The sequence below is a fragment of the Cucurbita pepo genome, chromosome 10 (genome assembly GCF_057944985.1).
Source record: "Cucurbita pepo subsp. pepo isolate OVF chromosome 10, ASM5794498v1, whole genome shotgun sequence".
In the NCBI taxonomy this organism is placed as follows: Eukaryota; Viridiplantae; Streptophyta; class Magnoliopsida; order Cucurbitales; family Cucurbitaceae; genus Cucurbita; species Cucurbita pepo.
Window position 1 is genome coordinate 3,910,626 of NC_141807.1, and position 27,972 is coordinate 3,938,597.

General features: G+C 37.8%; 6 protein-coding genes, 1 long non-coding RNA gene and 1 pseudogene across 18 annotated transcripts; 3 read left to right on the plus strand and 5 right to left on the minus strand.

The window, feature by feature from the left end:
• LOC111785674 (uncharacterized) lies at positions 1–2,482 on the plus strand (annotated as a pseudogene). Its single transcript, XR_015422671.1, has 6 exons — positions 1–386; positions 478–582; positions 726–812; positions 945–1,152; positions 1,390–1,446; positions 2,344–2,482. The product of XR_015422671.1 is annotated as an uncharacterized LOC111785674 (transcript).
• Positions 2,408–3,826, minus strand: LOC111803218 (peroxidase 64-like). Its single transcript, XM_023687528.2, has 4 exons — positions 3,617–3,826; positions 3,347–3,535; positions 3,092–3,254; positions 2,408–2,943 (listed from the first exon to the last, which is right to left on the minus strand). The coding sequence occupies exons 1-4, from the start codon at positions 3,824–3,826 to the stop codon at positions 2,549–2,551; spliced, it is 957 nt and encodes a 318-aa protein (XP_023543296.1). The 3' UTR covers positions 2,408–2,548.
• On the plus strand, positions 2,792–4,261 carry LOC111803219 (uncharacterized). Of its 2 annotated transcripts, none has more exons than XR_002816353.2 (5): positions 2,792–2,933; positions 3,099–3,256; positions 3,370–3,559; positions 3,630–3,841; positions 3,932–4,261. It is a non-coding gene; the product is annotated as an uncharacterized LOC111803219 (long non-coding RNA). The 2 variants fall into 2 exon arrangements; XR_002816356.2 differs by having other exon boundaries at positions 2,802–2,933; positions 3,108–3,256.
• A 1,590-nt stretch (positions 4,262–5,851) lies between these two features.
• LOC111785672 (aspartyl protease family protein 1) lies at positions 5,852–9,439 on the minus strand. Of its 3 annotated transcripts, XM_023666054.2 has the most exons (10): positions 8,903–9,438; positions 8,678–8,816; positions 8,355–8,587; positions 7,359–7,574; positions 7,134–7,269; positions 6,941–7,014; positions 6,547–6,643; positions 6,387–6,450; positions 6,241–6,312; positions 5,852–6,141 (listed from the first exon to the last, which is right to left on the minus strand). In XM_023666054.2, exons 1-10 carry the CDS (start codon positions 9,190–9,192, stop codon positions 5,930–5,932), a joined length of 1,533 nt encoding a protein of 510 aa, XP_023521822.2. In that variant the 5' UTR covers positions 9,193–9,438; the 3' UTR covers positions 5,852–5,929. The 3 variants fall into 3 exon arrangements, with proteins under 3 accessions (XP_023521822.2, XP_086983777.1, XP_086983776.1); XM_087127651.1 differs by having other exon boundaries at positions 8,355–8,567; positions 8,678–9,045; XM_087127650.1 differs by lacking the exons at positions 6,547–6,643; positions 6,941–7,014 and having other exon boundaries at positions 8,903–9,439.
• Positions 9,440–10,107: 668 nt separating this feature from the next.
• LOC111785675 (aspartyl protease family protein 1-like) lies at positions 10,108–14,234 on the minus strand. The gene is made up of 10 exons (XM_087127459.1): positions 13,802–14,234; positions 13,520–13,649; positions 13,177–13,409; positions 12,360–12,584; positions 12,140–12,275; positions 11,884–11,960; positions 11,698–11,797; positions 11,522–11,588; positions 10,545–10,616; positions 10,108–10,460 (listed from the first exon to the last, which is right to left on the minus strand). The coding sequence occupies exons 1-10, from the start codon at positions 14,104–14,106 to the stop codon at positions 10,237–10,239; spliced, it is 1,569 nt and encodes a 522-aa protein (XP_086983585.1). The 5' UTR covers positions 14,107–14,234; the 3' UTR covers positions 10,108–10,236.
• A 1,461-nt stretch (positions 14,235–15,695) lies between these two features.
• Positions 15,696–19,150, minus strand: LOC111804187 (early-responsive to dehydration stress protein (ERD4)). Of its 2 annotated transcripts, none has more exons than XR_002816475.2 (2): positions 16,229–19,150; positions 15,696–16,114 (listed from the first exon to the last, which is right to left on the minus strand). XR_002816475.2 is itself a non-coding variant. In XM_023688905.2 (2 exons), exon 2 carries the CDS (start codon positions 18,706–18,708, stop codon positions 16,282–16,284), a length of 2,427 nt encoding a protein of 808 aa, XP_023544673.2. In that variant the 5' UTR covers positions 18,709–18,731; positions 18,832–19,150; the 3' UTR covers positions 15,696–16,281. The 2 variants fall into 2 exon arrangements, 1 of the variants encoding a protein (XP_023544673.2); XM_023688905.2 differs by having other exon boundaries at positions 15,696–18,731; positions 18,832–19,150.
• A 2,715-nt stretch (positions 19,151–21,865) lies between these two features.
• LOC111803766 (putative protein phosphatase 2C 60) lies at positions 21,866–25,796 on the plus strand. 7 transcript variants are annotated; one of them, XM_087127658.1, is made up of 8 exons: positions 21,866–21,984; positions 22,230–22,334; positions 22,410–22,451; positions 22,557–22,632; positions 22,740–23,047; positions 23,127–23,494; positions 24,323–24,559; positions 24,678–25,169. In XM_087127658.1, exons 5-8 carry the CDS (start codon positions 22,744–22,746, stop codon positions 24,945–24,947), a joined length of 1,179 nt encoding a protein of 392 aa, XP_086983784.1. In that variant the 5' UTR covers positions 21,866–21,984; positions 22,230–22,334; positions 22,410–22,451; positions 22,557–22,632; positions 22,740–22,743; the 3' UTR covers positions 24,948–25,169. The 7 variants fall into 7 exon arrangements, 6 of the variants coding, with proteins under 6 accessions (XP_086983784.1, XP_086983781.1, XP_086983782.1 ...); XM_087127655.1 differs by lacking the exon at positions 22,410–22,451; XM_087127656.1 differs by lacking the exon at positions 22,410–22,451 and having other exon boundaries at positions 21,895–21,984; positions 22,292–22,334.
• Positions 25,287–27,928, minus strand: LOC111786868 (putative serine/threonine-protein kinase PBL22). Its single transcript, XM_087127652.1, has 6 exons — positions 27,457–27,928; positions 26,722–26,793; positions 26,569–26,637; positions 26,420–26,482; positions 25,834–26,156; positions 25,287–25,712 (listed from the first exon to the last, which is right to left on the minus strand). Exons 1-6 carry the CDS (start codon positions 27,842–27,844, stop codon positions 25,287–25,289), a joined length of 1,341 nt encoding a protein of 446 aa, XP_086983778.1. The 5' UTR covers positions 27,845–27,928.
• Positions 27,929–27,972: the final 44 nt, after the last annotated feature.

Genomic DNA, 27,972 nt, shown 5'->3' on the forward strand with positions numbered 1-27,972 from the left:
CAATAATAATGATAATAATAATAAAATTTAGTCAAAATATAAATTTTTAAATATTAATGATTTTAAAAAATAATAAATACAAGTTTTGAAAAAAAAAAAAAAAAAGTTATTCATATATTATTTAAATTTATTAAATTTGAACTAATACATATATAATCAACCCCTTTTACTATATTCACTATTTATTATAAAATTTTATTATTCTAATTAATCTATACTTTATTTTCAATAATTAAATTAAAATACTTTCCGTCGGCGATCGCCGGGAGCGGGCATGGACGACGGTAATTCCGACAACTTGGCCGTTCCCGCCATGATGACTATTATTTCGTCACGTTTTCAAAGACGACACTCTAAATCCGGTCTTCTCCATTTCTATCACTGAGGTATACGATGCTCGCCTTCTACTTTTTTTCTTAAAAATTTCGGTGGACGGAGAAACTTTCAAATCTCTGTGTAACTGCGATGAAACTGCAGAATATGGAAGAGGAATGCGGCTTCTATGCGTGGTTCTGTAGCATTATCCTGGCCGAGTATGTTTGGCTGCAGAAAACACGATTTTCTGGTGCTAATCTTGTTGAGGTACTCGCGTAATATCCATTTCTCTTGAATCCGTCTCAAATGAGGTCCGCTGAATGTAAATAATCAGTTTAGTTAGGGTGATATGCTTGATTATGTTGTTGCGGGGAAATAGGGTGACTCTGTGACCTCTGAATTGGTTGCAGCTCGGTGCTGGCACTTCGTTGCCTGGATTGGTTGCGGCTAAATTAGACGCTAATGTCACATTCACCGATGATGCTAATAGAGTGAAGGTATTGCTTCGTCTTAGTTGCTTTGCCCGAAAATGTAAGTTTCATTTCATGCGCCAATAGTCAATAGCTATGTTAATTGGAGCACCATGGGCAGTTAGATGCTTGATCTGAGGCTGATTCTTCAATCTTCAGGTGCTGGATAATGTTAGGGCCGTAGAATCAAATTGGGATTCAATTGCCTCTCTACTTTTGCATCTCTGTTTATCGAATTAAAATGTGCTGAAACTTGAGTTTGATGTTTGTCGGGAAGCATTTGATGATCCCTGTTCTTCCGTGGCCGTTCTTCTCCAAAGTTCACCGGTGGGTCAGTTTCTATAACAACAATCTACCACAATCGCAGGTAACTTGATAATTGAGAATATTTTCTTACATGATGGGAAAGAAGGGGAAATTGGCAGTGCTGGTCACGATGGTTTTGACTGTGACTATTATCATTATTATCATTGTTTTCTACCTTTACCAATTCACTGTTATTCAAATTGTGTTGTGGGTACCATCCCATTGAGTTCTTGATGGTCACATGGGTATTGAAGTGTGAAAAGCTTGTTGATGGCTTTGTCTTCATGCTATATCGAAGAAGGCATCAAAGCTGCATCAATTGGCTGAGATTGTTCTCAATGGGGAACCAGTCAAGGTAACAAGATGCATTTATTAATAAGTAGAAGGCTTTTTTTTTTTCTCTCTTAGCACACCATTTATTAATATTTGACCCCTTGATCGAAGATTTTACATCTTAATATGTTGAGTTATACTCAGTTTGACATACGTGGAAGTTATATATTCCCGTTCCCGGTCTGTTTTAGGTGTTCTGGTAATTTTAGGTCCAATGGCATGTGGTTGAAATTTTGAGGGAACCATTTTGAAAACGAGTGCACTCGTGCAAGTTGAAACTTTAATTATGCATAACTTGTATGGAATGAAATACCTGATTTTGGGAGTTCAACTACATATATATGAACAGGAGATATTGTGCATTACAAACCATCAATTAGCTTACAGTTTTGTTTTCATCCTTTCGAGGATGCATCTGTTATCCCTTTGCATAATTGTGGGTCCTTAATGCGGAGTTGGACAATGTTTATCGCCGTCCCTGAGGCAGTGGCATGCGAAATTGCCGGCAGGTGTCAGCTGAAATAATAAACGTTGTTACTGTTCTTCATCTGCCGACAAATCTGCCGGGAGAGGGGGGAGGGGAGTTGAATCAAGAGTAATTTGGTTGTTGTTTTGTTGTTGCCAAATCTATGATTATATTACTTTTAGGACTTGCTTATTAACTTTTATTAATTCATGACCCATTAGTCCTCCCCCACCCTGAAAAAAAATGGAAGTTGGTTAACTTGTTGCCTATTTATGGCATCAATTTCTCACTCTACATTTGCCTTGACAATTGGATCATTCATACTGACTGTCCTGATTCGACTTCTTGCCTGTCGGGGTTTTCTGCACAAATTTTGATTGTTTTTAGGTGTCTTGAGCTGTAACGAAGTAGCTTATATCTGAATCCTATTAGATTCTTATCCATAAAGTTCAGTTATGTAGGTGGTGGAGGCATCACAATAAAGGGAACTTTATCTCTAATTGGAGACATATGAGAATAAAGGCAAAAATAAAGGCATTCCATTAGTGGAAATATATGAGAACACATTTGTACCGTGATTTCAACAGTACTGAATACAAGCTAGCTATGGGTACTTTACTCCCGCAAACAAAACACACACAGCTATTAGGAGTAGCTCTTAGTTCACTGCCCTACAATTCTTCCTGATCTCTTGACCTCCAGTGATGCTACTCATCTTGATCATAGAATTAACAAATGCACGGTTAAAAGCTTCCTTTGAGCTTGCAAACTTATAAACAAGATTCTTGGTCTTAGGAAAGTTTAGCAGAGCTTGGTCAGAAGAAAACAGGGCCTTCTTTTGGAGTATCAGCCTATAATAATTGTTGTCAAATGTGGTTGATGAAGTATCCATGTAAGCACCAGCACTTTTAGCCTTGTTGTTTACTGGGCATGTGTTTCTTAGACTTGCTGCAAAGGACGGATTCATCTCAGGGTCGACGTTGCTGGCTGGACAGAAGTTGCGAATTCTACCTTCAAAGGATGAGCAATGAGCAAATCCCAAGGTGTGTGCTCCTGCATCATATAACATTGACAATGCTTATGTTTACACTGAATATTCGCTGATTCTTATGAAAAATGTGTATATATACTGTGCCAAACTGCTGACGTTGTGTTAGTACTTGAAATTTTCATTCTGAGTTTGTATTTTTATGTGGTTTACCTGAAAGAGCCACTAGGTCGTCCAAGGATAATCCCCTTTGGGAGAAGCTTTGTTGCAGCTGAGAAATGTTGAACCTTGGAGATGGCAATTGTATTGTTTCACTAGCCTTTGATATCCTTCCATCCTTTCTCCCTTTGGGAACATCCCATGTTGGGCCTCCAGACTGTAAGACATTCACACACAAAATTATACCATTTTACAGAGATAAATGTGTTGGACTAAGGAAAAAGACCATTGAATTATATGGTTTCTTACAAGCACAACTGCATCCCTTGCAGCGAGAGCCACAATATCAGCGCAAGAGACAACACCGGGGCAATAGGATTCCAGTTCTTTCTTTGCGTTGTCGATCACGAAAAACGAGTGCAAAGATAAATTAGGAGGCCCATCTTTCTCAGCTTTGTTGTTACCTACTGAATTCAGCAGTACAGATGCATCACAGCCCTTCACCCAAGCAAACAAAACCAGGTTAGTTTTGTCAAACACAAAGAAGTTTAAACGTGTTGAGAATTCTAAAGAGAATACCCTTATAAAACAGTCATGAAAGTGCATCCGGAGGAGTCCCGCAGGGACAGTCTTGTCTTTGTAAGCTGCACTCCTGACAGCTTTATTAACGATGAAGTCAACACCTGGACATGTCTTCTCGTAGTAGTCTAAGCTCAGTGAACTCCCCAAAGGCAAAACAGACAGCAAAAGAATTGCAAAGTGTGAGAATACCACAGCAAATGAGGCCATGACCTACAAATATAGGTACGAAAGCTACACTCTTATCTTCGCTCTTATCTTAGTAAACGAAGCAAGTCTTGGTCCATTACCGTTAAGATTGTGTGTTATTTATAGAAAATGAAAGGTGATAGAAGAGTTACAATACAAAGCCGTGACATGATAGCGGCCCCAGACGTTGAACAAATGCAAATGATGACGAAGTGATTCTGAAGCAATGCTGATCCAACAACATGCACGACACTGGCTGCTGTTGCTCCTTGAACCTTCAACTTTCGGACTTAGGGAGTGGGACAACATCATGCCAAAATTTTGGTAATAATTATGTTTGCTTTGAATGAAAGATCTGGAAACCCAAAAAGGTTATACCCTCCTCTTGTTGCTATTGGCATCTTGGTTGGTCCCTAATTTGGTGCACTTTAACGAACGCGGTTTTGGAGACTGTTATTTGGATTGATTGCCATTCTTTCACAAAGCTAATGAGTTTTCTTTACTTCAAAAGGTAGCTCGAGAGGCCAGGATTTCTTCGTTTACAGAGTAAAAGGTATGCTACAGTTCCCTTCAACTTTATTTAAATTATTAAACGGTAGTTTCCAATGCTTCATTTTTTTTTAACCAAAGTTTTGAAATATTTGTATTTGAGATAGAAAAATTATAGACCATTTTTAGAGAGAGAAAATAGATAGAAATTGTGTAACAGCCTAAGCCTAAGCCTAAGCCTAAGCCTAAGCCTAAGCCTAAGTAGGCTAACAAATATTGTCCATTTCCGTTTTTAAACACATCTAATAAGGAGAGATTTTTATGTCTCATCTCACAAACCAACCCTCTTGAGGGTCAGTGTCCTCGCTGGTATACGGTCCAGTGACGACTCTAATACTATTTGTAATACCTCAAGTCTACCACTAACAAATATTGTCAGTGTTGACCAGTTATGTATCTCTGTTAACTTCACAGTTAAAAAATGTGTTAGTAGAAAGAAGTTTGTTAAGTAGCAATAAAAGAAAAAATTGTTAAAGTAATATTATGAATGTAATTTATATCTAACAAAAATTAAGAAAAAATCCATTGGTACGGAGAGTAAGAGTAAATTCATTGATAATGAACGAAAATGATTAATTATCCCAAAGATTAAAAAAAAACTATATTATAAAAAATTGAATGGTCAAAGATCAAATAATATTTTAAACATATACATTAAAAAAAATGAAAAGGGGAAAATGGTAAAAAGGTGAAAACTACATTTGACCAAATATTTTATTTTAATTTTTGCATTTGCATGGATCTAACTCATCAAATTATAACCTCTTAATTTAAAATTAGTAATCTGTTGTGAAAGTAGGTAGTTGGGATAGAGCTTTCCAGTTTGTTTATAATAGCTTCATATTTAAGCTTAATTAGTTATAATTAGAAATAAAAAAATAAATAAAAAAATTACTTAATTTGGGTGTAATTATTTGAACTTGGACATCTCTTCTAATCAAATCATTTTAGGAAACTATTTAAAGTGTTTGGCATCAATTTATGGGCCCACAAAGTAAATTTCCAATATATATCTTATCAATTTCATATGTTTAATTGATGGTGGATTTGGGTAAATGTGTTATTAATTTACATTAATAATGCATAAAAAGTTTGTATTGAGTATTTTCTTTAATTTTATAAAATCAATTCCTTTAATTATATATTAAGAGAAGTGGCCAATTGAAAACATAAAGAAATTTAAAAAGAAAAATAGATCAAAATATATTTTATTAATTGAATTTGAAATGTAATTTAATCCATGATTTATTTCTTAACAAAGAATATTAAAAGAATTTAAATTAAACAATGTCATTAATTTATTAGAGAGAGGATTGACTTTTTTAAAATATAAAATGAAATATAAACATTTTATATTTAGCCAAAATAAATGCAAAAAACAAACAATAAAGCGGTTTGTTTTTAAAACAAAATAATATTAAAGAGAAGATTGACTTGTTATTATTATCCTTATTTATAATATTTTTCATATAAAAGGGAAATTGATTTTTAATCTAATTAAAACAAATGAAGCGGTTTATTTTTAAATAATAGTTTTGAGAATTAAAATAAAATATACGAAATAAATAATGAAAGTCAAACAACAAACAAAATAGCAAGAAGGACAACAGAGAGACAGGCAAGCGGGTTTAACTGCGTCGCATCACCCGTCCCAATTCCCGGCGATGACTGCGTGCTGTTGCTTGTTCTAGTGGTAGAAGGTGCCGGAGGAGAGTCGCCGGACGGTGATGGTGCGTCGGCCGGCGGAGAGTTGGACGGAGGGGAGTTGTCGGCGCCATTGTCGAAACCTGGATTTAAAATTTTAAAAAAAGAACAAGCGATCAGCCAGCGACAATGGACAAAGCCAGAAAAACGAAGAGAGGTTTTGAGGTGAAGAAATACTGAACAGTTCACTTCATTCCAGCCCAGAACCATCTTTTCACGATTGAAGACGATACGATGACCAGCCATGAAATTCACTGCCAGAAGAGGAAAAGCTTTTAATTTCATAATCTTTTTCTTGCAACATCAAGTAGCAGAGATGGGCACTCACGTCCGAAGAGATTAATATCAGTGCTCTTGGCAATGGTAAGACAAATGGCATGTCCACCCTTGTCCTGAAGCCCACGCGAACACCCAGATCAAGAAAAACCCAAAGGATTACAGAAACAAAGCTTAAAAAGCAAAAGACTTGAACTGTTCAGATAACTCACATCGGTAGGAATGGCAACAAACATAGAAATAACGCCAAAAATATAGCCACTATCCATAGTAAAATTCAGATGCGGTTGTTGAAAGAGTGTTCCTAGACTGGATAGGAATAGATGGGAATCAGAATCTTGTCGAGAATGTTTGCTAAAACCATTCTAGCTAAATGGTGGCTAAATGGTGGTGAGAGTTCTTTCCTTATAATCATGTACAGAAACAGAAATAGATAAATTAGAAACAGAATGAGATAAATTACAAAGGAATGTGAAGCAATAAATGGATACGAGATATTTAATTATAATAAAATGGTCAAATATGATATCTATGTTAAATCATAATTCAATGCTAAATATTCTCGAACACTTATATGAAAACGAAAAATTGTTATCATCTACTTACGGAAGTTGGTAACAGTACTCAAATGGGTAGTCAGAATCAAATATAAAGCGGTCTAATTCCATGGCTGCATCTATCTGCACAACAATTCTATATATAAACCAGAGATTCCATGAACTCATATCTGCACAACAATTCTATATATAAACCAGAGATTCCATGAACTCATATGACACTTCCCAAGATAATAGCTTACTTTCTGAGTAACGAGAGTGTAAATTGGGTCAGCTAGGTACGTATAAGAGGAACCAGAGTCAAAAATTGCAGTAAATTCAACATTGCTGGGTTTTCCTGCCACAGTTATCTGAATGATGGTGACATTGTAGGATGAACTGCCACCAAACAACAGAATTCAGCTAGAAAAAACAGTTTTTCCAGGAGAAATGAAGGACAGAGATTAAAAAAGTGAGTAAGATCTTACGAGTTGGGCTTGAGGGATGTTTCTCGCTGGTCTGATGGGCCTATGTCTCCAAAATCGATGTTCCCATAACCATCATATCCAAAACACATGGAGAATGAATCTGGGGTAAGCTCTTGGCTTGCTAAGAGGGATGGAACTGATATCTTTCCCATGCCAAGCCCAAGAAGACCATTAGCTGCTACATTGGAAAATATACCAGTTTGGACCTTACCACATCTGCAATGAAGAATCCCATTTAAAGCAACGCAAAAACACAGCAGATTGCAGATAGTTTCTATAAGATAGTATTGTTGACATTAAGTTATATTAGAAACTGCTAAAACATGATGAAATAGCTTCTTATGTTGATAGAAAGAAACGTATTAAGTGTTGGGTGGATCATGGATTTATAAGTAAGAAATATTATCTTCATTGGTATGAAGCCTTTTAGGGAAATCAAAAAAAGTCATGAGAGCTAATGCTCAAAGGGAACAATATCATACCATTCTTGAGGTTCATGATTCATAACATGGTATCAGAGTCATGCCCTTAACTTAGCCATGTCAATAGAATCCTCAAATGTCGAACAGAGAAGTTGTGAGCCTCGAAGGTGTAGTAAAAAATAACTTATAGTGTCGAATAAATGGTGTACTTTGTTCGAGGGCTCCAGAGAAAGGAGTCGAGCCTCGATTAAGGGGAGGCTGTTCGAAGGCTTAGGCTTAAGGGGAGGCTCTATGGTGTACTTTGTTCGAGGGGAGGATTGTTGAGAATTGTTGGAAGAGGAGTCACACATGGGCTAATTAAGGGGTTGATCATGAGTTTATAAGTAAGGAATACTATCTTCATAGGTATGAGACCTTTTGGAGAAACTAAAAGTAAAATTATGAGAACTTATGCTCAAAATAGACAATATCATGGTATTGTAGAGATTCGTGATTCCTAACATTAAGAACTAAACGAAATGCGTGCATAATTCAGAAGCATTTGATTCAGAAAGAGTGATTCAACAGTACTCACCCAAAAGTAATCTTGGCATCAACAGGTTTGGATTGTGAATCATCGGTGGCCAAGTGCAAGATGTCTTCTACCAAATACCCAGAAGATGATGTATTGGGAGACGCATCATGAATCTTGTAAGGACAAGAACTTTTGTTTGAAGGGCATTGGTCTGCAAGCTCGCACAAAGAGTTGCTGCAGGCAACACTTTTGCTCGTTGTTGAAGCATTTGGACTGTAATGATTCAACGTTAACTGAAGAAACATAAACAAATAAGAACATCAACTTCAAAAATTTGCACTGTTTGTTTCCCGAGAAAATTGAAGAGGGCGGAAAGAAAATACATCTTCCCCATCTGAAGTGCCCACGGAAGTACGGCATTTGCTGCATTCACAAGGTAACCAGAACAAATCGCTTCCAGTGTCCAATGCCACTAAGAAACCTAACTCCGGCGTTCCCACAGATATATTGGCGTAGTAGAAACTGAAAATCCAACAGGAAACAAATTAAAGCAAGGGCAATCGGACAAAGTAAATCGGAAAATCAACAGAGAAAGTACGGCGCAATACTCTCCCAAACTGCCGTAATGGTAGGTGTGGTTGTCGTAAGAGAACGTCAGAGGCGTTTCGCTTTTAGAGGTGACCAATCGCCGGCCGTGAAGTAGTCGATCGCGGTGGACCATAGCTGCGTAATATCCAGGGGTGTGTTTCTCCAGTAAACCATCAGAGTTTAGAATCCCCTTAATCGAATCCGAAAACCGACGGTGGATATTGAACTTGAGCGAAACCACCTCGCCGGCGAGAAAGAAAATAGAAAGAAACAGTAGCATTTGGGCAGCGGAAGTGAATGTCGACGCCATGGACGCCGATTAGAGGATCCAAAAGTTTTCCGGGGTGAAGAGGATTCGAGGAGAAGAAATTTAAATGGGATCAGGAGGACGAGAGAGTAACATGGACCGGAGGAATTTACGGATTCGAAGTGGAGTAACATGAGAGTCAAACCTTTCAGAAGAAGAAGACGACGAAATTATGATCTCTGTGTATGTATATATATATGTATGTATGTATATATATATTCTTCATTCCTCAGCATTGTTCCTTCTTCTACGCCTTCCTCTGTTTCCTGCAAAAATAGATGAAGATAAAAGATCCAATGAACCTCATAGGTACTCATAATTCTCTATGAACTTTCATTATCGTATAATTATTCTCGATCGAACTTTCACCATTGTCTAGTTAGTATGCGGTGCTCGAGTAAAAAAATATATGAATGAATCAAAATCACGTTTGAATAAATATTATATTTTTTAAAAAAATTAAAATGTAAATTCATTTTTAGTGTGTAAATCATAGAAACTCTAACATTAATGTTTCTATAAATTAATTATGTTTGTTGAGGATTACTGGGAGTGAGTCCCACATCCCCTAATTGTGTCATGATTCCAAATACGGTATTAAAACTATGCCCTAAACTTAGCTATGTCGATAAAATCCTCAAATGTCGAACAAAGAATTGTGGGTCTCGAAGGTATAGTCAAAAGTGTCGAACAAAGAGTGTATTTTATTCGAGGGCTCCAGAGAAAGGAGTCGAGCCTCAATTAAGGAGAAGCTGTTCGGGTGCTCTGTAAGCCTATTGGCATGTTTATCTTAGAAGTAATTTTATATTAAGCAATCTTCTAAAAATCTATCGCATAGTAATGTTTCTTGTCGCCCAAGAAACAACTAGGTTGGAAAAAGTGATTTTTTTTTTTTTTTTTTTTTTTTTTTTTTTTGAACTCCAACATTTAATATGATATTAAGATTTGTTAAGAAAGAAAAATACATGGTCCTTTTTAAATTATAATTTTAAGAAAGAAAAAATACACAAAATAAATCAGAACTAAACCATGAAAACCAAAGAATAATTATGATAGTCCAACAACAGCCAAGATTGCAAGAACGGCGACGACGACCGAGGTCAGTGGGTTCAACCGCGTTGCAACACCCACCTCAATATTCGGCAAGCCGGTGCTTCCTCCTGGGGTAACAGGTGCCGGAGGAGAATCATCGGACGGTGGAGATTTGTCGGTCGGAGGGGAGTCAAATGGAGTGGTATAGCCGTAGGGAGTGCCAGCGCCATTGTCGTAACCTGGTTTAAGAAAACAAGCTTCACTGACACAGCAAACAAAAGAAACCATAAAAACGAAGAGTTTTGAGGTGAAGTGACACTCACAGTCTGAAGGACTCCAGCCCAACACCATCTTTTCACGATTGAAGACAATACGATAACCAGCCATGAAGTCCACTGCAAAAAAGAAAAGTCTCCGAGATCAAAGGCGCTTCTTCGACCGTGAAAACTATTAGGAATCACGAATCTACACAATGGACAATGGTATGATATTGTCCACTTTGAACATAAGCTTTCATAAGCTTTCATGACTTTGTTTTGGGTTTCCAACATACTTCAACCAATGGAGATAGTATTCCTACTTATAAACTCATGATCTTCCATGAAATTAACCAATGTGAGATTCACTCCCAATAATTCTCAACAATCCTCCCCTCGAACAAAGTACACTGTAAGCCTCCCCTGAGGCTTATGGGGCTCTCGAATAGCCTCCCTTTAATCGAGGCTCGACTCCTTTCTTTGGAGCCCTCGAACAAAGTACACCATTGGTTCGACACTTTAGTCACTTTTGACTACACCTACGAAGCTTACAATTCTTTGTTTGATATTTGAGGATTTTATTTCATGACTAAGTTTAGGGTCATGGCTCTGATAACATGTTAGTAATCGCGACTCTCCACAATAGTATGATATTGTCCACTTTGAACATAAGCTCTCATGACTTTGCTCTGGGCTTCCCAAAAGGCCTCAACCAATGGAGATAGTATTATTCGCTTACAAACTCATGATCTTCCATGAAACTAACCAATGTGCGACTCACTCCCAATAATCTTCAACAGATATTGTCCACTTTGAACATAAGCTCTCATAGCTTTGCTTGTTTATAATAAGTGAGGAATACTATCTCTATTGATACGAGGTCTTTTGGAAAGTCCAAAGCAAAGTCAGCTTATGCTCAAAGTAGACAATATCATATCATTGTGTAGATTCGTGATTCCTAACAAAAACCACGGCTACTAAAACAAGTAAAGATAGAATAGGTTCGTGAATTAGATGCATAGAGAGGGAGATAGAGGCCTCACTTCCAATTATATTAATACTAGTGCTTTTGACAATCGTTAGACAAAAAGCACGTCTAGTATCTGCATCCTGAAGCCCAAAAAAGAAAAAGCCAGATCAGCAAAAGCTCAAAAGATTGCAGAGATGAGTGAGAGAGCTATAAAAGCTGAAAATTATTTCAAATGTTCAGAGTACTCACATCAATCGAAAGGGTAAGGAACTGACCCAGAGGGATAAAATCATCTCCACCCTTCATCGTAAAATTAACCACCGGACAATCGATGGTTTCTGCATATAAACTGAATATAAACCGAGTATGAATAAGAATCAGGAATGCTTTAAAAGAGAATAACTGGTTTCATTATATATCTCATTAGCTACTTACGACGGAGATTCGTAGCAGTACTCAAATGCGAAATCCGGACCAAATGAAAAGCGCTTTAACTGGATCCCTGAATCTATCTGTACAATAGTCGATAAATTTAGGGAATAATCATGAATTCATAAGTAAGGAAATACATCCAAAATTGGTACGAGGAAGCCCAAATCAAAGTCATCAGAGCTTAGGCAAAGTGGATAATATGTCGTGATTCCTGACAATTATATGGAATTTCCAAGAGTTGAAACTGCCGATAGCTTACTTGCTCGGAAATAAGAGAGTAAACTGGTTCAGCTAGGTGTGTAAACGAGGCACCACCGTCGAAAATTGCAGTAAATTGAACATCGTTGGTTTTTTCTCCCACAATTATCTGAGTGATGGTGACATTATAGTGTGGACTGCCAAAATGAACAAGACAATCCAGTTAGAAAAACCGGACATTTTAACATTCTGAATATGGTTTAGAAGTGAAAAGTTCTAACAAGCTTGGATTTAAATTGATGGGTGTTTCTTTTTGGTCTGGTGTGCCTGTGTCCCCAAAATCGATTCTCCCAAGTTCATCATGTCCGAAACACATGGAGAATGAATCAGAGATAAGACCTTGGTTAGCTAAGAAACTTGGAACTGATATCCTTTCCATGCCAAGCCCAATAAGACCATTGGGAGCTGCATGTCTTGCAAATCTACCAGTCTGGACCTTACCGCACCTGCCATGAAGAATCACATTTAAGCGCAACAACACAACAAGTTGTATGTGCTTTCTATAAGATGGTAAAGTCAACATTCAATATCACTGCAAACTGCTCGAAAATCATTAAACACCCACGAAGAAGAACCCCAATATCTTCTTGGAACAGTGGTTGAGTTACAAAGTAGAATATAATTGGTTAGTGCTGGTTGGGGATGGTTGGGAGAAGAGTCCTACGTCCGCTAATTAAGGAATACATCTTCATTGGTATTAGGCCTTCCGGAGAAACTAAAAGCAAAGCCATGAGAGCTAATGTTCAAAGTGGACAATATCATATTGCCATGAGAGCTAATGTTCAAAGTGGACAATATCATATTATTGTGGAGAGTCTGTGATTCCGAACATTGCCCAGTGCATCAAACTAATATGGAAAAAGCTGACTCTAACTAGGGTGGGATGTCGATTCAGAAATCTACATAGTCCTAATGTAGTAGATACATTTTTCCAGTTAAGAGAAAAGAAATCTATTAAGAACAGAACAAATTCAGCACAAGAAAATATATAACTCAGAGGATTAAGATAAAGGGAGAGAGAGATGCAGCAGAACTCACCCAAAAGTAATCTTCGCCTTAACGGGTTTAAGTTGTGAATCATCAGTGATCAAGGACACTACGTCCTCTACCAAGTACCCAGTCGACGATTCATTGCCAGCCCCGTATTTAACTTTATAAGGACAAGTATTTTGGTTTGAAGTGCATTTGTTTGAAAGCTCGCACAATGCGTTGCTGCAGGGAACAGTTGAGCTCGTTTTTGAAGCATTTGGACTATAATGATTGAACGGAACCTGTAGAGAAACATAAAAAAAAAAAAAAAAAAAAAACAAACAATAACAATAATCAACCAATCGATATCATCAGAGCATCAACTTCAAGAATTTGCATCGCGAGAAAATACCTTCCCACTAGGCGTTGAAGTAGGACAACTGCGGCATTCACACGGTAACCAGAACAAATTGCTTCCGGTGTCCAACGCCACAAAGAAATCTAGCGCAGGCGTTCCGATCGAAATATTGGCGTACAACAAACTGAAAAGCCCCAAACGAAAGGGAACAGGACAGCAATTTAAGCAAAGATAATCTCAAAGAGAAAAATCAGAACAACAGAGGATTCAAATAACTCAAAAACAGAAATAGAGAGAAGAGATTAGGGAAATGAACGGAGAGAATAAGGAGCATACAATCCAGCATTGACCATTAAGTAGGTAGCGTTACCACCAGCGAACGTCAGCTCCTTACTACCATTACTAGCGGCCAATCGCCGGCCATGTACTAACCGATCACGGTGGACCAAAGTCGCATAATATTCAGGAGAATGTTTCTCCGGCAAGCCTTCAGAGTCGATAATCCCCTTAACCGCATCCGAAAATCGATGGTGAATACTGAACTTAAACGAAGATGCATCACCACTTCTCAGCCCGCCGGAGAGAAAGAAAACAGAAAAAACCAGTAACATCTGGGCGCCGAAACTGAACGCCCACGCCATGGACGCCGATCAGAGGATTCAAAAGCTTCCCGGGAAAGTGACAAAGACATGTCCGGAGTCGAGAAGGAAGAGAGAATAAATAAAATGGAACATGAGAAGGATGAGAGAGAAAGAGAGAAGAGGCGTTGAAGTTCAGAAGAAAATGAAATATATTTAAATATATAATTATTTTTTATTCCTTTTATAAAAAGAAAAATAAACATTATATTATGCATCCGTGTTGAGGTCTAAAAGGTAAATACAGAGAAGAAGAGGGGCATAACTGCAAAAGAGAAAAAGTACGGTAGTGTGGTTTACGAGCGAAGAGTGGCATGGAAAAAGGCCGTTAGAAGCGGTTAGTGAAGGCCGTTGACTTTTGCAGATACAAAATGTATAGTTTATTAATGGCTTAATTATGGCTGGAATAATTAAATTAAATTAAGTTAAGAGCACAGCTAAATATGTTAATTACAACGCAGAATTTAGCCATTGGTCAATTTCAACGCTGTATTGCAATATTATAATACAAAATAAATTGTGTAAGTATCGTTGTGGATTTCCTTATCCTTCGCTAAATTTTGAGGACCCGCCACTATTGAATAATTGAAATATATTATAACAGCTCAAGCTCGCTACTATTTAATAATTGAAATATATTACAACAACTCAAGCTCACAGCTACTAGGTTCCAATTCCACCAATACCGAGAGGAACCAGATTCCTATTCCACCAACACAAGGAGGAACTAACACGGCTAACAGGAGGAACTAACACAGCTAACATCAGGAGGAACTAACAGCTCAAGCTTACAGCTAACAGATATTGGAACTAACACAGCTAACAGGAAGAACTAACACATGAACTAACACCAGGAGGAACTAACAGCTCAAGCTTACAGCTAACAGATATTGGAACTAACACAACTAACAGGAGGAGGAACTAACAGCTCAAGCTCATAGATATTGGAACTAACACAACTAACTGGAGGAGGAACTAATACAGCTAACAGATTCCTATTCCACCAACACCAGGAGGAACTAACAGATATTGGAACTAACACAGCTAACCGGAGGAGGAACTAACTGCACAGCTAACAGGAGGAGGAACTAACTGCTCGAGCTCACAAATATTGGAACTAACACAGCTAACTAGATATTGGAACTAACACAGCTAACTGGAGGAGGAACTAACACAACTAATAGATTCCTATTCCACTAACACAACTAATAGATTCCTATTCCACCAACACCAAGAGGAACTAACAGCTCAACACAGCTAACTGGAGGAGGAACTAACACAACTAATAGATTCCTATTCCACCAACACCAAGAGGAACTAACAGCTCAAGCTCACAGCTAACAGATATTGTCCACTTTCGCCCGTTATATATCACCGTCAACCTCACGATTTTAAAACAAAGAGAGGTTTCCACACCGTTGTAAGAAATTAAAGAATGTTTTATTTTTATCTCCAACCGACCTGTGATGAGATCTCACGTATAATGACTTCAATCTTTTATCTTTAAATCTCAACCACTATTATGTTTGTTTTGAATTCCAACGTGCAATATTCATCAATGATGAACCGTAGAAAAGTGCACATTTTACAAGTACTAATAAACCAATCTGCGATTTACATAATCAATCAACCGTAGAATCGACAAGTGCAAACTAACTCGGTTAACAATTTACAACTAACTGTATTTAAAACATACAAATCCCAACACTAATTGTTTTCTGTTCTGTTCGGAAATGCTAATGTTTTAGCATATGAAATGACAGATCTCAACTACCAGAGAGAAAATTGTAATCTAAAAATGACAGAAAAAACATCAGATCTCGGCTGCAGCACCTACCAGCCAGTCAATCAAAAAGAGGCTTTGGCTACTGGCTATGTGTTTTAATCATAAGGAATGAGACTGGCTCCCTTGGCGTGCATCTTTATCTTGATCCCAAGAACAGAGCAGAGAATTATGAGTTGAAAATGAATGCATTTCTAGCCAGCAACAGATAATTCACAGTCCCAATTGCTTGAAGATCACGTGGAAAATGAGGGAGAACAAAAATCAATGGCATCAGAAAGAGTATATATTTTACAGTACATATAATGAGAACGAATGAGGTTCCTCGGCTATTGTACTTACAGTGCAAGATACAATTCAGCTAACGTAAGTGTGAGTGCATGCCAAAGCCAAGATCATGGCTGATATGTGTCCCAGTCAAATTTAGGTTGAGAATAGACCTCATAATCAATGGGTCCGTCTATAACTGAATCAACTGTTTGAATGCCCTCCAAGTGCGTTCTTTGAAATCCATCATCATAAGAAGGCACTAGTTTGTACATAACTAGCAACCCGAGTGTGAATATCGCTTGCAGCTTCGTTGAGTCCCCGTTTACTGAGAAGAACAAGAGCATGGAGAGCAGGAATAAATCGACACAGAATCGCATAATACCAAGAACTGTATCCATCAACTTTCCATCGTTGCCGGCGGGAAAGCCACCTACTCTATAAACAAATAGAAAGTTGTACTTGTCGACAACGTATCTATATCCAAAGTATGCTGTCCCGATCGGAACAACCAGTGGAGCAAATGAAGAATATATCATGGTGAGGGCAAATATTGTTAAATTGAATGCATAATATTGCGCAAAATCAAATTTCTGTTTCGGTGCAGTTGAGGTTCTATTAACGGGATAAACGGAAAGATCTTGTCCCTGCATATCCATATCGATCAGTCTAGGGGAGGTATCTGGTAGTAATGATCTCTCAAGACTATCTATTTCCTGGTACTCAAATGGGTACTCTTCACTTTGTTCAGGAACCAGCTGGAGCATGTCGTTCTTTCGAAACCTTCGAATCTTTTTCTTTATCCATGGTATTGGAGCCAATAAGTCAAAAGATATGCCCAAGAACGTGCTCGTGATTAAAAAAGCAACGGACGAAAGGCATGATCTTGAAAGGAATGATGTACTCATGTACTGCTCAATTCTCTTGCAATCTTCACTATCCAAATAGCACTGTCCCATCCCAAGGAGTGCACTCTCTAAGGATGACTCAACCAGAGCCCTCAGAAGGATGAGGTTTACTAAGAAAAAGCAAACCATCTTCAAAAGTGCAGCTCTCTGCTCCCCAGATACGGTAAGATGTCGTTCGAACTTAGAAAGATAAGAAAGAGCTGATGGAATTATTATATACATACTCACAAAGATGATGACATTGGGCAGGAACTGAAAGATAAGACTGCCAATCCAGCTAGAACTTTGCACCCAATCCAACCATGACTGAGCATTATCCATCACTTCGGCGTTGATAATTCTCCCGGCGCTCTTAACAGCCGTGATCACAGCAAGAGGAGAGCTAAAGAACAAAAGCATTAACAGTAAGCAAGTGTTCACAAATATTCTTCGAAGTCTCAATGATAGTTTTGTTGATCCCAAATGATTCCAGTAAATATCAGTCGCCAACGGTGCCCGATCAACTTTCCATTGGTTTCTTTGAAGACGCAACTCCATGACAGAAAAGAACTTCCCAATTCGTCTCTTCCTTTCATTTCGAAAATCCATAACTGCTTTATTAGTAGCATAGATATCCTTGAACATAACAAAAGCAACCCCAGCTCCAGGTGCACGCCCTTCCTTGTATGCAGCCAGTTCAGTCTCCAAGTTGGCTCTCAATTCTTGCAGCCGTTTCAGTCTCTCCTCATTTGTGTAACCAAATTTGTCCATTATCTGACACCACAGATCTTTTACTCTCCTCCAAACACAACGAATCCAACGAAATAAAACCTTCAAACAATAGCTTCTAAATTCATCGTCTTCATCCTCGGGTGCAAGACGAGAATGCATTTGTTCTACCAACTGTGATATTTCTTCCCTAACCTTGACCAATTCTGTGGCCAAATCATCCAAAGCGCACAAATTCATAGGCATTATGACCCTATAAATCTTGCCAGGATACTTATGCTGGAAATACTCTAATATCGCAGCCCTATCAACCTCTAGGCTTTTGGGAATCCCTTCCACCATTATAGTGAAAATGGCAGTGGAATCAGCAGCGGGATCACTTAAATTCCCATTCCCATCTCTAAATCTAGTTATCTTTAACCTCTTTTCAATGGCAGAAATACCAAAGTGCACAAAAACAACAACAACAACCATAAAAGCAAAATGAACCCAAAGTAAAACCGAACCTTTCTCAATGTGATTGATCGTAGTCTTCGAGAACTGATCGTTCAATACAGCCTGTCCAGCATAGAGATTAAGCGGAAGCAACACTGAAACCGACAAAATCGCAATCAATAGTAAAACCGCACAGCTCCCGCCTTCTATCAAAAGGAACTGCGCGGCATCGGCACCACAATGGCGCGCAATATCCCGGCAAGTCGCGTGCCACACCGCAAGAAGCTTTGTAACCAATCCAGAAGGACCAGGAATACGACGGTGGTCGCTTCGAAGCTTCACGAATAGAAATATGAAGAGGCAAGAGAAGGCGCCAATGATCGAAATATTCAACAAGTATTGAATATTACCATACCACGAAGTGAAATCACTTGCAGACCCGCCGTCATCGGAAGAGGGAGAAGGAGAAGAAGACTGATTCACGAAGGAATTAAAAGGAATCATCGAGTACGAGCTTCGTCGGATCTCTGAACGTGGAAATCGAAGGTTCACACAATCAAATTCTACATTCTTCGCGTTGAAATAGTGGTCTGCATCAACAAATTAAATCATAAAACGCATCGATACCTTAATTCGGACGATTAACAGCTCGAATTCGAAGAGATTTAAAGGCCTTAGGGCTTGTGAATCAAATCATCTCCCCTTCGACTTTACAGATGGACACCTCCTCCTCGTACTGGGAGTAGAAATTGAAAAATTGAAGCAATCACGATTCACGAACAGGATTGTGTTACGGGAATGGCCTTCGAACTGGAAATCCCAAATTGAAATATTAATTCTTGGGGGAAAATCTGAAAGTGTAGTTTTTTCTTTTCCTTGAACATCTGGAACTTTGGTCAAAACGCTAACTCAATCAAATTAAATATAAATGAGATAATACTAATAAAAAAATTCCCCTTTTTTTTTTTGAGAAAATCTTCATCGAGTTCTTCCAAGTTTGGAATTTATATCTCTATCAACGAGTGGAATTTATATTTTTAAACTCTCTAAATTTAATTTCTAAAAAACAAAATCTCTAAAATTAACGTTTTTCCCTAAATAAATTTAGATTAACAGTAGTTGGAGATAAATATAATCTCTTTTATTATAGTTTCGTGGGAGAAGTATTCACATAAAGTAATAGACTGTCTGCGAATTAAATCTATAAATATTTATCTAAATTTTTTTATAATCGTGGAAAAGACTATCGAAAATATTGTGTTAAGCCATTATATTAAATATTGCTAGTCAAGCTAGCGAATAATTATTGTGTAGGACCTGGGATTAGAAGAAAAAAAAAATATATATATTTATTTATTTATTAAAGATAAAACAATTGTAAGGATCTATTAAGGGTTTAAAAAAATATACTACAACGAAAAATTAAAAAAATTAAAAAATATATATGATTTTTTTTTTTAAGTTGAAAAATCAAAATAAAAAGAAAAAATGGTCCTATATTATATCTATATATATATATATATATTTATTGGAATATGGGCCGACATTCCGTGGTGAAAGCCCACAAAATAGGGTTGACAATTTGTCCGAAACCGACACGACAAGCAAAACAAGACACCCAATATAGTGGAGTTTCAAATTTCAAATCCTTCCTAAAATTAAATAATACAGTATTTTAGACAAATTTAAGGTTTATATATATATATATATATTCTTTACTGATTTTAGACGATTAATAAATACAAAACACTTAAAAATTTGATATTAATCGATTAAAATTCATCTTTCAAAAACGTCTGAAAAATAAATTATCTAAAAACAAAAAATATATATTTTAAATTAATAGAATCATATTTAATAGAATCATATTTGAATATAATATAGTGCAATCTGATAGGAATCACTACTATCCGCAATGGTATGATATTGTCTTTCATGGCTTTGATTTGGACTTTCCCAAAATGCTTTATTCTAATGGAGATAGTATTATTTGATTATAAACCCATGACCATCCCCTAAATTAGCCGATGCGGGACTTTCATTATCTAACACCTCCTCTCGAACAAAGTACGCCTCCTATTAATCGAGACTCGACTCCTTTGGAGTCTTAGTCATTTTTTACTATGTCTTTGAAGAGGGTTGACTCATTTTTCTTTTGGAATCCTTTGTTCGACATTTGAGGATTTACCAATCTATTGGCATGACTAAGTTTAGGGCATGACTCTGATACTATGTTAGACGAACACGACTAATTTTTTCTTTTAGTCAAGAATGATATGCCAGTAATACCTCTATTATTTTGTTCTATTAGCTTTTGATTGGCAAGCTGCCGTAAGCTTTCGATAAGATTTTTAATACTGTCCGAGATAAATTCATGATTTACTAGAAAAAAGCTGTCGTAACCCATGATCATCCCTAAATTAGCCAAGGGACTCATGAGTAGAAAATAAATTATATTTTTAATAATTATGGTTAGAAAATAATAAAGAGTGAAAATACAAGCTAAATTTTGAACACAAACTAATAATTAAAAAAAATGGTAATATTAATTTTGTCAATTAGTTTTTCTAGCAATTAAATTATATATATATATATAATGCTAAATTTGAATATCTTTATATAAATGGGTGTGATGAGGGGCGGTTTGGCTTTGGCTCGGTCGGTGGGACGGGCACGGGTATAACGCGCCTCCGGTTCTGGTTTTGGTTAAAAAAATCACTCAAACAAAAAAGTTGCATTTTCCCGCCGGCCGGCCGGTCGGTTATTCTATGCTTGGGCGGCGCCGCCATTTTCTGTGGCGACCCGACATTGACGGCGAACTTGTACAAAAAAAATTGTTATATTTACAAATTTAAGTAAAACGTTATATATCTAGAAATATAAAATCTGAAGTTGCTACTCTTAAACCAAACCATGAACTGGTGGACCGAACTAACTAAACCACCGTTGGTCGACCGGATTTTTCATTTATCAGAATTTTTGGCGAAAAAGAAAAAAGAAATGAATAAAATAAAAAGGGGAGATGGTTGGAGATAAGAAAAGGAGGGGGACACGTGGCAAGGTTGACTTAGGAATGAGGGGACACGTATGCAAAAGAAAAGTCACGAGAAGAGATGGGTAGCACGAGGGGAGGGAGCTATTTACCAATAACTCAACCAACATTGCCACATATTTTATTACCTCTCTTTTTCTCACCTTCCCTTTCTTGAATGAAAATTCCGGACAACCGGACATCGGCTAGTTTAAGAAATGATTATGAGTTTATAATTAAAGAATACTATCTCCATTGATACGAGGTATTTTGGGGAAGCCCAAAACCACGAGAGCTTATACTCAAAATGGACAATATCATGCAATTGTGGAGAGTCGTGTTCATCTAACATAATATCAGAATCATGCCCTAAACTTAGTCATGACAATAAATTGACAAATCCTCAAATGTCGAACAAAGTATTGTGAGCCTCAATTAAGAGAGGCATATTTTGTTCGAGGAAAGGTGTGGGTTGAAAATCAAAGAATACAATCTTCATTGGTACAAGGTGCTCGAGGCCCCGAAGGTCATGTCATGTTCATCGAAGACCCTTCGATTATTTCCATCATTTTTCTCCTTTTAAAGCTTATTATTTAATTGATATATTTTTAAAAAAATATCTCTGATGAAACAGCTTTAGGAAATTATTTTAGTTTATTTCATAGAAATCTTCTCAATATCAACGGTCCTGCCCATTTGATCTTGCAGGAACTAGAATAAAAGAAGAACAAACATGAACACCAGAGAAGGTACAAAAATTTGAAGCAAATTTGTAGTATAACAGTGGTGATCACTGATATTCTTCTGTTCTCTTCTGTTCATCCCGTTTGCATCCACTTCATTCAATCAAGCGGATTCTGGATTTTTCTTCTTCTTCTTCTTCTTCTTCTTCGATTTCCATCGCGCCCCAGAAAGGGAGCGAAAGAGTTTCGGGAGATCTTTTGTTTTTTTTTTATATGGTGGATGATAAATTTGAAACCTCTTTTGCCTACAGTTTTTGTTTGATGAATCTGTGGATCTACTGCTTCTTAGATCTCCATCGTTTTCTTTTGGTAGCATTCAGTAGCTGTCCGAACTGATCGAATAACCTAATTGCAGAGTGAGTTCGTATTACTTTTTCATCGTCTCTTATTTCTATAGTTCGTATTTTTCATTTAGTTTTTCGGAATTTAAGCTTGAGGATGAGGCGTTTCTGGTTCGTGTGCTGAATGGAAAGGTTTAGTTCTTGATTGTGTGTTTTCTGTAGCCCTTTTTCACTAATGATATTTGGTCAACGGATTATGAGATGATGGATTTCTGTTGTATTGTGGGTTTATTGTAGTTCATCGAGATAGTTGACCGAAATATGCAATTACAGGAGCCGGTTATCAGATTGAGGAGTTTTGCTGCTTTGAATTGTGAGTGATTTCTTTTCTTCTTTTGATTTTAGACAGAATGGTATGGTTATACTTTATGAATGTAGAGTTAAGTGGTTGGAGTTGATGAAATGAGGGATGTTATCCAGCTTGATGAACTTTCTGAGGGCTTGCTGGCTGCCGTCCTCGGACAATATCGTACACAGCGGTTCGGATTCAGCAGGTCGTCGTGAAGGCTTACTATGGTACAAGGATATTGGACAGCACATGAATGGTGAATTTTCAATGGCTGTTGTCCAGGCTAATAACTTGCTTGAGGATCAAAGCCAGATCGAATCGGGTTCATTGAGCTTGGTCGAATCCGGGCCATATGGAACCTTTATTGGTGTTTATGATGGTCATGGTGGACCGGAAGCATCAAATTACATATATGATAATCTTTTCCAGCATCTAAAAAGTAAGAACTCTAATTGAGATTGAAATGAGTTTATGTTCTTCACAGTTCATATTGTCTGAGCATTCATTTGAAAATGCAGGGTTCACCTCAGAACAACAATCAATGTCATCTGATGTGATAAAGAAAGCATTTCAAGCTACAGAGGAAGGGTTCATTTCTTTAGTGACTAAACAATGGCAAATGAAGCCCCAAATTGCAGCTGTTGGTTCATGCTGCCTGGTTGGTGTGATCTGTGGTGGCACCCTTTACATAGCCAACCTTGGCGATTCCCGTGCCGTGCTTGGAAGGGTCATGCGTGCAACGGAGGAGGTTATCGCCGTGCAGCTATCAGCTGAGCATAATGTGAGCATAGAATCTGTCAGAAGGGAGATGCATTCTCTGCACCCAGATGACTCGCATATAGTAGTTTTGAAGCATAATGTATGGCGAGTAAAGGGCTTAATACAGGTAACTCTTTTACTCAGCTAAGAAACTTCTGACCATCAGGGGATACAAGTCTCTGCCTGGTGAATGTATTGTCAACTAAGCATGCGAATGCGTGTGTTTCTAGGCTTTGTTAGTCTCTTATAGGTACTAAGCTATAGATGTCAGGCCTCAAGCTCAGAAATGTCTTTTAAAGTAGACAAAAGAAAAGGAAGATACTTTTTACTTGCTTAGTTGTAGGTATTTCGTTAAAGAGTTCTGTTTTTCAATGTGAGATCCCACATCGGTTGGAGGGGAGAACGAATCATTCCTTATAAGGGTGTGGAAACCTCTCCCTAGCAGACTCGTTTTAAAACCATGAGGTTGATGACAATACATAACGGGCTAAAGCGGACAATATCTGCTAGTGATGGGTTTGGGCTGTTACAAATGGTATCAGAGCCAAGCACCGGGCGGTAGGTCAGTGAGGACGCTGGCCCTCAAGGGGGTGGATTGTGAGATCCCACATCAATGGGAGAGGAGAACGAAGCATTCCCTATAAGGGTGTGGAAACCTCTCGCTGGTAGACACATTTTAAAGCCACGAGGTTCACGGCGATACATAACGAACTAAAAAGGACAATATCTACTAGCGGTGGGCTTGGGCTGTTACATTCACTCTCAACCAATTCATCTTTTCTCTCTATCCCTCTCTCCCATTAGAGGTCCTCATTCCATTAGCAGCATTTACGTGGATGTTTCCATTTCCATTACATTGATATGTTTCATTATCGCAAAATTTATCCGACATTGTGGAATGAGACGTTTTGATCACGTATTCGTTCACATTAGGGATTCTTTTCTTCAATTGCAGGTTTCTAGATCTATCGGTGATGCATATTTAAAGAGGGCGGAATTCAACAGGGAACCCTTGTATGCTAAGTTTAGGCTTCGTGAACCATTTACTCGACCGATATTGAGCTGTGAACCATCAATTTCGGTGCATGAACTTCAACCACATGATCAATTCATCATATTTGCCTCTGATGGCATGTGGGAGCACATTAGCAATCAGCAAGCTGTAGATATTATTCGAAATCACCCCCATAATGTAACCTACTAGAACATCTGCTCCTTGTGGTGTGCGTTTCTGATTGTTTAAGGCGATGATGAAAAGCTAAAGCTATGTTGAAAGATTGAATTTGACTTGTCTGCTTGTTTTCATGCAGGGAAGTGCTAAGAGGTTGGTAAAAGCTGCTATGCTGGAAGCAGCTAAGAAACGAGAAATGCGATATTCAGATTTGATGGAAATTGATCGTGGTGTACGCCGCCATTTTCACGACGACATCACTGTCATAGTTGTATTTCTCGACTCTAATCTTGTAAGCAGAGCGAGCTCGGTCCGAGGTCCAACCATGTCTTTGAGAGGGCGCGGCGTTATCATACCTACAAAATCTCTAGCTCCTTGTGCCACACCTACAGAGCTTCACACAATCTGATGAAGCGGTCTGACTCTCGTTCTAGCTGTTATGTACGTACCACCGCCCCGTGCTCGGTCTTCAGAATTGCCATGGCCCCATCAGCAATGAATATCAAGTATAAGTTAACACAAGAAAGAAGGTTTGCATACTTTTACATTTAACATGGCATGTACTCTTTGTAGTTCCTAACAATTTGAGCAGAAGTAAAGGAAGAACTGGAAAAGCTTCTATTCCTGAAAACTGAACTTTCTGCACTAAAAACTTGCTGATTCTGACTGAGCTCAACTATTCAGAAGAACGAAGAACGAAACCAAACCGAACCTGTCTCGGGCTATCTAAGGCATGTTTGTGACAGAATCAGTTCTTACTTTGTTCATCGTTTGCAGCCGCGGACAGCTGCTGTTCGATACTGTGATCTATGTCGATGGAAATACTATTAATCTCGAGGCACTTTAAGCTGACACTCTCAAACTCAACGGTATCCATCCCCATGCGAAACTTCCCAAATTTGATACCTTCAATGCTCACCAGGCTCTCAGAATGTTCAAACTCCATGGATTGCTGCCTGAGGAGCTTCCTGGTGCTGAAGTTGTCAGCTTCAAGAAGAGCTTCCTGTAGCTCGAGGCATACCCGAGCCATGGTTGGGCGGTACTTAGGCTGGTGTGAAGTGCATTTCAGGCCAAGTTGCCCCATCTTTAGCATCACTTCCATGTTGCATGGCTCGGAAATAAGATTTACATCCAAAATCTCTTCAACTCTGCCGTTTTCTAAGCTCGGTCTTGCCTGCAATTTCAGATAGAATGTTAGACGAAAATTGAGACTAGAAATGATGTGACAAATGAAAAAGTTCGACAAGTATTTTATATATATATATAATTTAGCCGATAAAATAGGAGTTGGTTACCCATTCAACGATATGAGAGTTGGGGAGTGATCCATTGGAAGTGAGCACTGGACGAGCAGAAACGAGCTGTAAAAGAATAATGCCAAAGCTATAGACATCGCTAAAAGGAGTCAAGTGAAAGGTAGAGCAATATGCAGGGTCCAAGTAGCCGGGCGTGCCTTTGATTTGGCTGCTCACATGCGACCGATCACCAATGGGTCCCGACCTTACCAACCCAAAATCCGAAACCTTTGCCTCGAATTCTTCTCCGATTAAGATATTGCTTGGCTTTACATCTCTATGGATTACGCTAGCCTTCATCCCATTGTGTAGATGAGCAATCCCTTCCCCAAAACAAAAACAAAACAAAAAAAATTATTTATCTCTTTTTTGGAAGAAGATTAGTTTTGTTTCTAATAATTTTATTTTAATATGTTCAACCTGTTTTAAATAAATGAATCTACTAACGTATTTTCAACTAAAAGATCAGATGTTCGAATCTCTCCCTCTTAAAGAAACACAATCATTTGAGAAAGTAATAGAAGGAGACGTCCAATGTCGTATCCTAAATAAATGAAATAGATATCAATGACGAGAAATGACATACCTTTGGCAGCTCCAATAGCTATGTTAACTCGTTGTCTCCAACTCAAGCTTCTTCCTTCATGGCCTATGCAAAGCCACAATAAACTCGACCAAAATATTTTACAAATGAAGAACGAGATTGAAATATTAATTAATTAATTAAAAATTTACCAATTATGTAATGTAGAAGTGATCCATTTGGTACATATTCATAAACCAATATTCTCTCTCCTCCACTCCCTGCCAAGAACACATGATTTTCACCTTTTAAAAACATTTCTCTTCATAAATCATCAAAATTCACTCTTTTTTTTAAGCTCTAACCTGTAGTTTCTTCGCAATATCCCACCAGAGCTGCCAAGTTCTCGTGCTTTACTGATGACAATAGCTTCACTTCTGTTCAACACGAAACAAATAGTTTTCAAGTTCTTACAAAATTTGAAACCATACATGCGTTTTAAAACCGTTAGACCGACGCTTATACATAATGAGTCAAAGCAGATACTATCAGCAAGTGATGAGTTTGGACTATTACGTCAAATGTTTTGGATCGCTATAAGCTGATGATGATCAAATCCGCTACACCCGCCTACTGCCGTGATCCTAACTTTACCCACCGTGATCCTAACTTTACCCATTTAACATATTTTGCATAAAAAGAACTATATCTATGTCTGATATTCAATATGAAAATTATTTTATAAAATTTCTCATTTATTTTAACAGGGAGCAGAGATCAAGTTTTCCACAAGAATTTTTATTTTATTTATATATATATTATAAAAATGTTAATTTCAAATAAAATTTTAATAGATAATTTCTATTTTTAATACAATTTTTATATAAAAAAAAAATTACAAAACAACCTAAAAAATTAAAGAATATTTGACTTAATCTTTATTTATATAAATATAGATGAATTATCATAACCATAAATGAAAGAGTTTGAACATAATTTCTTTTTTATTACACAAATTTTAGGGATTAAATTGTTGATTAAAAAATAATAATGTTATTTAAAAAAAAATTAAAGAGTAAATTAAAAGAAAATTAATTTACCATTTCGAAATTCTTCAAGACTCGTATATGAATCACTATGCGGTCTTTTAATGGCCACGATTTCGTGGCTCTCAAGAACACCTTTATAAACATTAGCAAACGAACCAAACCCTAACAAATAATCGCTTCTGAAATTCTTCGTCGCCTTCTCCAATTCCTCAAATCGGAACCTCCTCGGCTTCGATTTCCCTTCCTTCAACCTTCCGTCAGTGTTCCGCCGCCGCTGCCGGAAACTCCGCAGAATTTTCCGACGAAAAACAAAGAACAGAAACGCGCTCAACGACACCACCACCACTGCTCCGACGACAAACTCTACCCACCGACTGCTCCGGTTAGGCGGCGGAGAAACTGCCGGCGAAGAAGCCGATACAGCGGCGAAGAAGGCCATTTCTTAAGAGCGTTTGAGAGATTGAGGAAAATTAGGGCGTAAGTGAGCGGAATTTGAAGAGAAGAAGAATGGGTCTTGTTGTTGCTGAAAGCAGGACGGCACACAGAGCCAAAACAGAGAGCCATAGA